Here is a 12,646-nt window from a genome sequence, read left to right on the forward strand (position 1 = left end):
GTTGCGTGGGCTCTTCCAATCCAACACTGCTCTAACCTTGGCGCTGTCCATGGCGAGCCCCTTGTCAGACAGCTTGTAGCCCAGAAAATCCACCTCCGGCACGTCAAATTGGCACTTCTCCAGCTTGGCGTAGAGCCTGTGTTGCTTTAGCCTGCCCAGCACTTCCTTGACGTGCTTGTCATGTTCTTGCTGCGACTCCGAAAAGATCAGGATGTCATCCAAGAAACAGACGCACGTCTTGTAGAGAAGTCCCGCCAACACGTGATGCATAAATGCTTGAAAAACGTGAGCGCCATTTTGCAGTCCAAAAGGCATAACTCTGTATTCGTAGGTACCCAGTGGCGTGAACATGGCTGTCTTCCACTCATCACCCTCCCGCATGCGAATGAGGTTGTACGCCCCCCGCAGGTCCAACTTGGTGAACACCTTTCCCTTCCGTACCTTCGCCAGGAGGTCGTCAATGCGGGGCATGGGGAAGTCCGACGGCTTGGTCACACTGTTCAAAATCCTGTAATCCACTACGAGTCTTTTTTGGGGTGTGTCTCGCTTCTTAACAAAGAATACAGGACTGCCCCCCGCTGCCTTAGACTCTCGGATGAAACCGCGCTCCAAATTATGATCGATGAAGTCTTTGAGTTCCTGCAGTTCGTCCTCAGACATGGAATACAGCTTCCCTTTAGGCAGCGCCGCCCCCGGCAGCAGGTCAATTTTGCAGTCATATGGTCTGTGAGGGGGTAGCCTGTCCGCCTCCTTCTCGCAGAAAACTTCCAGAAATTCTGCGTACTTGTGGGGAATCGCTTGCAGCGTGCCTAGCAGCAGCTGTGACTCCTCTTCCTCTCCTTCCTGCCTGGGTACGATGCAGTGTTCAGCACAAAAGGAAGAGCCGAAAACCAGCTGCCTCTGGAACCAAGCCATCGTTGGGCTGTGCTTGTCCAGCCAACTCATGCCCAATACAACGGGCGTGTCAGACAGTTGAGTGACGTTGAAGCTGATGACTTCCCTGTGATTTCCAAGTCGCATCACCATTGGTGGCGTCTGCTTCACCACTTGCCCCCCTAGCAGCTCCCTGCCATCCACAGTGACAACCTGCAGGGGCAGTGTGGCCGGCAGCAACTGCACAGCGTGCCTGTCGACAAATTCCTGCCCTATAAAGTCCGCGTTGCTGCCGGAGTCGATGGTGATTGGCACGTCCATGGTGATTCCATTGGGCAGCTGGAGAGATGCTGTGAGCCTCACTACTGGTTTGGGCGGGAGGGGGTTCACTGGCTGTAAAATCTCTGGGGACTGCGTCACTAACACGTCTGGCTGGGCCCCAGTGCCTCTTCCTCCAGCCAGACATCGTCGTTTCCCTGCTGTGGTCCTCCCTGCTGCGTTGCTGCAGTCACCATTGCTGAGGCTGCAGTAAGCTTGTGGGGCCTCTGGGGACACTCTTTCGCCATATGCCCTGGCTGCTCACAGACGTAACACTTCCTGGTCCCTCTAGGAGGCTTCGCCTTCACTGCTGCCGGTGCTAGGGCTCTGGTTGCTGACTGAGCCCTTGCACCTCCAACCTCCATAGGTTCGGCTCCTCCTCCTGGCGGAGGCGTGGATTGCGCCCGTGCTGCTTCTCTGGGAAAGAAGGAGGGGCCCCCGGCTGGTTCGCGCCCTCCACGTCCTTCGTCCTTGCTCCACGGACGTCCTTCCAGCCTCACCCCCACAGCCAGTGCCCTCTGAACGACCTCCTGGGTGGTTCGGGGTCTCTCCCCCCTCGCTATCTCATCTTTAATCGAGTTGTGCAGTCCCTCCCAAAAGAGGTCTCTTACAGGAGCCGAATCTCTGTCCCATTCCAGGGCGCTGACCAAGGCGAAAAAGCGGGCATGATACTGTCTGACGCTGGCCCTCCCTTGTCTCAGCCCATGCACCTCCTTCCGTGCAAGATCAATGTCAATACTTGATAAGAAACACCCATCCATCGCTTTAATAAAGGCATCCGCATTCTGGAGCGCCGGATCGTTATCTCTCCATAAATTGCGCAACCATGCTTTCGCCTCCCCATGCAGATGGGACATGATGAACCCCACTCTCTCCTGTTCATCTCTAAAGTCTTTATGCAACAGTTGCAGTGCGCACAGTACGTCGGCTCTAAAGTTGGGATACTGTTGCAGGTTCCCATCGAAGTGAGAGAGCAGTCCGCCTGTCCGTCTCGCCAACCCAATTCCCTCCTGCCGGGGTGTTTGCTTTGCCAGTACGTCTAACCTGACCTGGAGATCCCTGCAGGCGGCAGCTGCCTCGTCCTCTCTCTTCCTGGATGCGAGAACCTCGGCGTTCAGTTGTGCCCCTGCTTTTCTGAGGTCCTCTATCTGCTGCTCAGCCGTCATGTCTCCTGCCGTTCGTGAGCTCGCTAGTGGGCGCCTGTTTCTCTCCCCTCCTCGAGGCTGCAGATGCCCACAATGTGGAGACGGAGCCTACTGTCAGAGCTGCTTCAAGATCCTAGCTCACAGAGGATCGCGCTAGCCAGCGGTCACTAAGTAAAAGTCTTTATTGAATTACAGTTTCCATTCTCACGCTGCTGTCTGCAACTCTACGTCTACTAGCTAGATCGGCGAGGCTCCGTCTGAGTCTCCGCCCCGTGCGCACCAACTTAATATCCTAGCCTTGCTCCACCTTTTCCTCCTGACTGTCCTCCTCTGGGTCCCTCTACCCCCCGGGGCTTCTTCCTTCCGGGATTCTTCTGACGCTGACCCGGACCCTTCTGCCTCCTTGCGCCGGGCTTTAGGACCTGGTTCCCTTTCGGGGCTGCTCACTGCGCCGCCTTCCTCTGCATTTGAACTTGGCGCGCGCGCCCAACCTTCCACTTTCCTCTTAACCGTTTCTTCGCTCCCCGATGGAGGTGTGGCCACTCCTGACTCCTGCCCTCCCTCCTGTGGTGAGCTGCCAGCGCTTCCCCCCTGGCTCCTTTCCTCTTCCCTGCTTCCTGGCGGTGACGCTGGTCCCGATTTCCAGCTGCTCCCCCCTGAGTCTCCTCTGGCTCTATCTTCCTGGGGTGCCTCTCTAGATTCCCCCCTTGCCCTGGCCACTGGTGCTCCTTTCTGTGAATCCTCTGATTCACTGGAAAGACTGGGAGATCTCGGGTCGTCGTCATCACTTATCCTTTCCTCTGTCTCCTCCCCTTCGCTCTCTGTTTCCTCCCTTGCCCGTGCCTCTGCACCTAAACCCCTGACAGATACGTTTATGGTGGGGCTACAGAAACGTTAAAAAATTCATGAGGAAATAAAAAAGATGATCAGAATTAATTTAGAGGGGAAAACCAGAGGCATATTTACTGAGTATAAGAGGTAAAGAAATACCACAAGATGGGAAGATATTATTCTTATACGCGACAGCTGCAGCAAGGCTACTCCTTGCACAAAACTGGAACAGGAAATATATACCCACAAAGGATGACTGGATAAAGAAACTAATTGAATTTATAGAACTGGCAAGGTCAAGTGCAGTAATAAGGTACCAATCAAACTGGAAAATAAAAATATAATGGAAATGGTTTGAAGATTATGTGTTCAAGTACTGCTCAAAAACTAACATGTTGATATGTTTGGTTTAATGTTTGTAAATCTGGTTTATAATAATAATAAATAGTAAGTTAAAAGAGTTAAGAAATATAAATTTAGATAAAAATTGCAATGTGAATGTGAGTGAAGGAAGTCACGTGGGTATTTGGGTAAATGCTGAGTTGTGTATAGGGTTAGATGTGGGGAATCCATATATGTAATGTATAGTGTTGAAAATGTACGGCAACTAGCATGTAAAATGAAATCAAAAATAAATAAATAAATAAATAGGGGGGAAATAAAAATGGCAATGTGAAATATTATATAGGAGGGTGAGGGGCGGTGGAGGGAAGCCACAAGGGTGGTTTTAATGTCTGAAATTTTGGGTGGTAGGGTAATACGAATTTTGTTTTGTGTCTATGTGTTTGTTTGTAAATAATTTTTTTAAAAGGAAAATGAAAAAATTGCTATTTTTACTTTGAAATAAAAATGGGGGGGAGGTCTTATACGGGTGATTGGGTGGGTGAATGGCTCATTTTCTTAAATTTGAGCCCCCCCAAATAGAGGGTGGCTTATATAGACGGAAAGTATGGTGGAGTTCCACACCCAAAAATCTCATTGTGACTTCCAATCACCCCTACGTCACATTTCCGATGGCGCCCTTTTGCTCGTCTCTCCTAGATCTCAAAATGCATTGGTTTTGTCATATTTCCTGCTGTCCTTTGTCAATCCACACCTGCCAAAGAATTTAAATTTTCCCAACATTTTTTTTTAGACCACACATGTCCAGCGTGTGGCCGGGGAGCGTAACCTGGTTTACTTACTGGGGCAACCCCCCCCCCCCAAATGCTCAACAACTTCAATCCTAAAAAGAGCTCAACAACCTTGGGGTTAAATCCTAAAACAGCTCAACAAATTTGCCCCGCCCTCATGTCAAATCTGGCCCTCTTTGGGAAAATTTGGGCACCCCTGTAAATTTAGACAATACAGTCCTATCTCGGGTTAAATATGCTTCAGGATGAATATTTTTGGGTTGCGCTCCGCAGTGACCCAGAAGTAACGGAGCACGTTACTTGCGGGTTTCGCCGCATGCACAGACCCTCAAAATGATGTCATGCGCAGAAGCGGCGAATTGCGACGTGCAGATGCGGGTTGCATTCGCTTCAGGATGCGAACGGGGCTCCGGAACGGATCCCATTCACATCCAGAGGTACCACTGTACTCTGCAAGTGTCCTGTTCTCTATGAAATGTTTCTTCCAAAACCTCTCGTAATTCTGCCTGTATTATAATCTTGCTAATTCTGCGTATTTTAGCCTTTTTGCTAGCTACGCCAACTTAGTAGGGATGGGATTCTCCTTTCCATCCTTTGTCTGTTAAGATTCTCGCTGCGGCTATTGTAGACACTGTGACTTGCCATTGTTTTATAACCATTTATTGTAACATTTATTCTATGATCAATTACAATAATCATTCATTGTAATATTCATTTATTGTACGATTAATTACAATTTATTGTAATTGTTAAGAGTAGGTTTCTATTGAATTTTTACATGCTGATACTCAATATTATTCTATAGCATGGGGAGGCAAACTACGGCCCCATGGCCTTCTCAATCTAGCCGGGAGTCGGCATGTTTTGACACAAGTATAATGTGTCCTTTTATTTAAAATGCACCTCTGGGTTATTTGTGGGACATAGGAATGCGTTCCTTTTTCCCCCTCCCCAAAATCTAGTCTGGCCCCCACAAGGTCTAAGGGACAGTGGACGGCCCCCTGCTGAAAAAGTTTGCCGACCCCTGTTCTATTCCAATGATTGTTGAATGTTACTTTATAAGTCTACCAGGTGTGGATCATCGTGCCTTCTGTCTGTTCTTCATCTTTGGTTTTGATGGTTGAGAAAAAAAGCTAGTGGCAATTGCTGAAATATCCCTCCCTTTCTAGGATTCCGGAAACATCCCAGAGGCAATTGCTTCGTATCGCACCGCCTTGAAACTGAAGCCGGATTTTCCTGACGCTTACTGCAACCTGGCGCACTGTTTGCAGGTGAGGCAGAGTTTTAAGGGCCAACACTCCCAGGGTTTCCGGCATTTGGGAACCGAGGCGTTTGAGTCCCAAGGTACCACGGTAATGGTAAAAGCGTCACCTAATTCAGGAATTGTCCAATGTCACTTTAGAGACCAACTCAGTTTGTTCTGTGTCTAAGCTTTCATGTGCAGGCAGACTTATTCAGATACACTGAAGCGGAAGTCCCCACACCCTGATATTTAGAGGGAGGGTGGGGCGGGGTATTTCTCTGAACGGTAGTAGGACTCAATCGGTATGGTCAACCTGTGGACGACTGTGTCTCATTACATATCCTAAAACTATTTCAGGTCATCTGTGTACCATCCCTTGTTTTTTCAGTCATTCACAGTTGCCAGCAGGTGGACCATACCCATTGACTCCTACTACCCTTCGGAGAAAAACCCCAACTCACCCTCCCACTATATATCAGGGTCTGGGGGCTTCTCCTTACTCTTATATAGCAGGGTCTGGGGACTTCTCCCTCTGTATATCAGGGTCTGGGGACTTCCGCTTCAGTGTATCTGAAGAAGTGTGCATGCACACAAAAGCTTATATCAGGCATCCCCAACCTGCGCCCCCCCCCCGATGTTTTGGCCTACAACTCCCATGATCCCTAGCTAACAGGACCAGTGGTCGGGGATGATGGGAATTGTAGTCTAAAACATCTGGAGGGCCGAAGGCTTGGGGTGCCTGGCTTATACCAAGAACAAACTTTGTTGGTCTCTAAGGCACTACTGGACAATTTTAATATATTTTGACTTCATCAGACCAATACGGCTACCTACCTGAATCTAGAACCCTGGTTTTCTTTGCCCCCTTTCAGATCGTCTGTGATTGGACCGATTATGACGAGAGAATGAAGAAGCTTGTCAGTATTGTGGCTGACCAGCTGGAGAAGAACCGGCTCCCTTCGGTGCACCCGCATCACAGCATGCTGTATCCACTGTCTCACGGCTTCCGAAAGGCTATTGCCGAGAGACATGGGAACCTTTGCCTGGACAAGGTGGGTCTATGCTGTGAAGAGGTGTGCGCCGCTCCGTTCCGTCAGAGTTTGAATGCTTTCATGTTGGCTTTGGATATATAATAATATATAATAATTTATTATTTCTACCCTGCCCATCTGTCTGGGTATCCTCAGCCACTCTGGGTGGCTGCCAACCAAATATTAAAAACACAAGACAGCATTAAATATTTAAAAACTTCCCTAAACAGGGCTGCCTTCAGATGTCTTTTAAAAGTGAGATAATTGCTTATTTCTTTGACATCTGATGGAAGGGCGTTCCACAGGGCGGCCGTCACCACGAGAAGGCCCTCTGCCTGCTTCCCTGTAACTTGGCTTCTTGCAGGGAGGGAAGCGCCAGAAGGCCCTCGGGAGAGGGACCCCGGTGTCCGGGGTGGAGATGCTCCTTCAGGTCTACTGGGCCGAGGCCATTGAGGGCTTTCAAGGTCAGCACCGACACTATGAATTGTGCTTGGAAACGTACTGGGAGCCAAAGCAGATCTCTTGGGACCGGTGGTATGTGGTCTCAGTCAGACTGGATTTAAATCCTTTATTTTACAGAAAGGTTTGATCTTGCTGGCATCCTCTTAATATTGACAACCAGAGGAAAGTTTCATCTGCTGGGCTGTTTAGGGCTTTCAAGGTCAGCACCAACACTTTGAATTGTGCCCGGAAACGTACTGGGAGTCAATGCAGGTCTTTCAAGACTGGTGTTATGTGGTCTCTGCGGCTGTTCACGGCCCCCAGTCTGGCTACCACATTCTGGATTAATTGCAGTAAGGTAGCCCCACATAGAGCGCATTGCAGTCGTCCAAGCTGGAGATAACAAGAGCATGCGTGTCAGGGCTGCCACTCAGTCCCAGCTCACATAGGACCACGTTAGCCAGCGTTCAGGTTAAAAGAGTCTTTATTGGATTACAGGTTCCATTTCCAAACTGCAATGTGCAGCCCTACTTCTTCTAGGTCAGACCGGCGAAGACCCGTCTGAGTCTCCGCCTCTAGCACACCAGCTTAATACCCTAGCCTTGCTCCACCTCCTGCGCCTTTCCTTCCGTCTCTGGGTCCTTCTGCCCCCCGGGGTCTCTTCTTTCCTACTCTCTTCTGACGCGGACCCCCCTGACCCTTCCGCCTCCTTGCGGCGGGCTTTGGGACCTGGCTCACTCTCTGGGCTGCTTACTGCGCCAGCTTCCGCTACATTTGAACTTGGCGCGCGCGCCCAACTCTCTACCTTCCTCTTGATCGTTTCGTCGCTCCCCGAGGTGGGCGTGACTACTCCTGACTCATGCCCTCCCTCCTTCTGAAAGCTTCCGGAACCCGATATCTGGTCCCCTTTCTCCCTGCTGCTCCCGGCTGGGTACGTGGGTCCCGATCTCCAACTGCTGCTCTCTGATCCCTCTCTGGACCCTTCTTCCTGGGGTGTCCCCCTGCTTTCCCCCCTTGCTCTGACCGCTGGCGCTCCCTTCTGGGAATCCTCGGACTCACTGGACAGGCTCGGTGATCTCGGTTCGTCATCCCCACTCATCTTTCCTTCGTATTCCTCCCCCTCGCTCTCTGTCTCCTCCCTTCTCTGCGTCTCTGCTCCTGAACCCCTGACAATGCGCCACTCTGGCAAGAGAGTCCGTGGGCAGGGAGGGTCTTATCCTGCATCCCAGATAGAGCTGCCCTGGACACAGAACAGACCTGTGCCTCCATGGGTCCAAAATGACCCCCAGACTGTGCAGCTGGTCCTTCAGGGGCACAGTTGCCCCGTTCAGGACCAGGGAGTCCCCCCCACCCGCCCACACACCACAGAACTTCAGTCTTGTCAGGATTCAACCTCAACCAGTTAGCTGCCATCCATCCTCCAACCGCCTCGAGGCACCCGCGCAGGAACTCCACCGCCTTTGCCGGCTCTGATTTGAAAGAGAGGTAGAGCTCTCTATCAGGCTTCCTCAACCTTGGCCCTCCTGATGCTTTTGGCCTACAGCTCCATGGTCCCTAGCTAGCAGGTCTAGTGGTCAGGGATGATGGGCACTGTAGTTTGAAAACAGCTGGAGGGCCAAGGTTTAGGAAGCCTGCTCTGTATTGGCGCCAATGGCTGTTAAGCGAAAAAATTCCAGGGTGAGTGACTCCTTGACAGCCTAGCTCACCGGGGCACTTGTCCCCCATGGGTCCATGCTGTCAGTAAAAGGAGGAAGTCCCAGCCCGGTAATTTGGAGCAAAACAGTGGTCAGTAGACCATGATTCTTACTGTTGCACCACAGGTCTGCCCAGGAGTAAGAACCCCGAGCATGGGGCAATGTCAACTTTTAAAACTTCCTTCTTCCCCCCAGAATACACTTCAAGCAGCATCGTTGATACATCATCACTACATCACTAGCACATCACAAATGAGGAGGGGTATACAAGGGTTATGCATTCACTATGAGGTCCCTTTATCAGACCCCTTAAATCTCCATCACTGAAAGAACAATAAAACTCTTGACACGTCCTTTCCCACTGGACTTGTCTGGAGATGGGCATTCAGAACACCTGCCTTGCTAAACTGCCTTGGCAGATGTCTATGGTTGCCCCCTTGGTCCCTCCCTCGGTGGGGTGCCGTGTATGTGCTCTCAGGCTTGGGGAATTCTGGCGGGATGCCCTGTTCCTGCTGCCTACATGACTTCCTGCTTCTTGGCTCATGGAGGGAGGTGGAGCCCAAATTCGTTCAAATGGCGGAATGAGGAGAGTCGGTTAAAGCATAGATTTTCTGCGTGTCTTTCTTGGGCTGTCAAGTCAAAGGTATGTATATTTGTAACATTGGAACAACTTCAAAGATGTGGCCTCATGTCCCCCACCCCCATGTCATTTCCGTAACCCGGCTTTCTTGAATCCCCTTGCTAGATCAACGTGCTCCACAAGCCGCCTTACGAGCACCCCAAGGACCTGAAAGGCAGTGAGGGCCGGCTCCGCGTTGACTACCTGAGCTCTGACTTTGGGAACCACCCCACCTCCCATCTCATGCAGTGAATCCCAGGCATGCACAATTCGGACAAATTTGAGGTGAGGTGCACAAGAGGGCAGCTGTGTGAGTAGCTCAAGCGGCAGAGCGCTGAGACTCTGAATCTTGGGGTCATGGGTACGAGCCCCACGTTGGGCCAAACGAATGAATACAGCCTAGGACCGCCTCTCCACGGAGGATCTAACAGTCTGCAAATAAAAAAAATGTTAGAGGTCCTGGGCTTCAGGGAGATTAGGCTGGCCTCGACCAGGGCCAGGGCCTTTTCAGCCTTGGCCCCGGCCTGGTGGAACTCTCTGCCACAAGAGATCAGAACCCTGTGGGATCTGACATCTTTCTGCAGGGCCTGTAAGATGGAGTTGTTCCGCCGGGCCTTTGGTTCAACCTGACTCCCCTTCTCTTTTTGTGTAAGGACTAGTATGAAAGAGGCCTCCCAGTGTTCTCACAGGCCCATATAAGAGTTGGGCCTGATGAGCGTTTACTGTTCCCAACCCTAATCCTGCGGAAAGCCATCTAATTGGATTTGAATTTGATCCTGGCTTGTTTTCAGGAGGTAATTTCGTTATTGCTTGATTTTATACCAGTGTTACATATTTGGTGTTAGCCTCCTTGAGCCCGGTTTCGGACGGGGAGGGCAGGATACAAATAAAAGTTTTTTTTATTTTTTATTTATTATTATTATTATTATTATTATTATTATTATTATTATTATTATTATTATTATTATTATCATCATCATCATTCTCATTATCCTCTTAATTTGCATCAGCCCTTGGTTGTAGCAATAAAACAACGAGATGATCTGCAAGGAATAGAAATGAAAAATCAATGATATCAAATACATTTGAGGGTTTTGAATCGAGAGTGGACCTTATTCTGACTGCCCCAGCTCAAAACCCGGCCGCCTTTGCCGTCACCTGCTCCTCTTGATCTGCCAAGAGAGGACTCTGGGGTAGTGGTTGGGCAACCCGGAACAGGCAATAAAGGAGGGGTAATCATCTCACGACAAACCTAGACAGCATCTTAAAAAGCAGAGACACCACCTTGCCAACAAGGTCAGTATAGTAAAAGCTATGTTTTCCCAGTAGTGATGTATGGAAGTGAGAGCTGGACCATAAAGAAGGCTGATCGCCGAAGAATTGATGCTTTTGAATTATGATGCTGGAGGAGACTCTTGAGAGTCCCATGGACTGCAAGAAGATCAAACCTATCCATTCTGAAGGAAATCAGCCCAGAGTGCTCACTGGAAGGACACATCCTGAAGCTGAGGCTCCAAGACTTTGGCCACCTCATGAGAAGAGAATCATAGAATCATAGAGTTGGAATAGACCACAAGGGCCATCGAGTCCAACCCCCTGCCAAGCAGGAAACACCATCAGAGCACTCCTGACATATGGTTGTCAAGCCTCTGCTTAAAGACCTCCAAAGTAGGAGACTCCACCACACTCCTTGGCAGCAAATTCCACTGTCAAACAGCTCTTACTGTCAGGAAGTTCTTCCTAATGTTTAGGTGGAATCTTCTTTCTTGTAGTTTGGATCCATTGCTCCGTGTCCGCTTCTCTGGAGCAGCAGAAAACAACCTTTCTCCCTCCTCTATGTGACATCCTTTTATATATTTGAACATGGCTATCATATCACCCCTTAACCTCCTCTTCTCCAGGCTAAACATTCCTCATAAGGCATCGTTTCCAGGCCTTTGACCATTTTGGTTGCCCTCCTCTGGACACGTTCCAGTTTGTCAGTGTCCTTCTTGAATTGTGGTGCCCAGAACTGGACACAATACTCTAGGTGAGGTCTGACCAGAGCAGAATACAGTGGCACTATTACTTCCCTTGATCTAGATGCTATACTCCTATTGATGCAGCCCAGAATTGCATTGGCTTTTTTAGCTGCTGCGTCACACTGTTGGCTCATGTCAAGTTTATGGTCAACCAAGACTCCTAGATCCTTTTCACATGTACTGCTCTCAAGCCAGGTGTCCCCCATCTTGTTTTTGTGCCTCTCATTTTTTTTGCCCAAGTGTAATACTTTACATTTCTCCCTGTTAAAATTCATCTTGTTTGTTTTTGCCCAGTTCTCTAATCTGTCAAGGTCGTTTTGAAGTGTGATCCTGTCCTCTGGGGTGTTAGCCACCCCTCCCACTTTGGTGTCATCTGCAAATTTGATCAGGATGCCCTTGAATCCATCATCCAAGTCGTTGATAAAGATGTTGAATAAGACCGGGCCCAAGACAGAACCCTGTGGCACCCCACTAGTCGCTCTTCTCCAGGATGAAGAGGAACCATTGATGAGAATCCTTTGGGTTCGGTCAGTCAGCCAGTTACAAATCCACTGAGTGGTAGCATAGTCAAGACCGCATTTTACCAGCTTCTTTACAAGAATATCATGGGGCACCTTGTCAAATGCCTTGCTGAAATCAAGGTAGGCTACATCCACTGCGTTCCCTTCATCTACCAGGCTTGTAATTCTGTCAAAAAAGGAGATCAGGTTAGTCTGACATGACTTATTTTTCAGAAATCCATGCTGACTATTGGTATCACAGCATTCCTTTCTAGGTGCTCACAGACTGTTTGCTTAATGATCTGCTCCAGAATCTTCCCTGGTATTGATGTCAGACTGACTGGGCGGTAATTATTTGGGTCCTCTCTTTTCCCCTTTTTGAAAATAGGGACAACATTTTCCCTCCTCCAGTCTGCCGGGACTTCGCCTGTTCTCCAGGAATTCTCAAAGATGACTGCCAGTGGTTCTGAGATCACATCTGCCAGTTCTTTTAATACTCTTGGATGCAGTTCATCTGGCCCTGGAGACTTGAATACATCTAAACTAGCCAAGTATTCTTGTACTATCTCCTTAGTTATTCTGGGCTGTGTTTCCTTTGCTGAATCATTTGCTCCAAATTCTTCAGGTCGGGCATTGTTTTCTTTATCGGAGAAGACTGAGGCAAAGAAGGCATTGAGGAGTTCAGCCCTTTCTGTGTCCCCTGTTTGCATTTCACCATCTTCTCCTCTGAGTGACCCCACTGTTTCTTTGTTCTTCCTTTTGCTACGAACATACCCATAAAAGCCTTTTTTGTTGCT

At 49.4% G+C, this 12,646-nt stretch overlaps 1 protein-coding gene across 1 annotated transcript in view; it reads left to right on the forward strand.

The window, feature by feature from the left end:
- LOC308578211 (uncharacterized protein) overlaps nt 1-12,646 on the forward strand; it is a gene marked incomplete at both ends in the record, with an annotated part of 54,818 nt that overhangs the window by 40,314 nt on the left and 1,858 nt on the right. Inside the window, 2 exons of the mRNA XM_081178464.1 lie at nt 5,470-5,571; nt 6,416-6,635. Coding sequence (XP_081034590.1) covers nt 5,470-5,571; nt 6,416-6,635 — 322 coding nt within the window. The remainder of the gene's footprint in view (nt 1-5,469; nt 5,572-6,415; nt 6,636-12,646) is intronic.

Source organism: Podarcis bocagei (assembly GCF_964188305.1).
Source record: "Podarcis bocagei genome assembly, chromosome: W".
Taxonomy (NCBI): domain Eukaryota; kingdom Metazoa; phylum Chordata; class Lepidosauria; order Squamata; family Lacertidae; genus Podarcis; species Podarcis bocagei.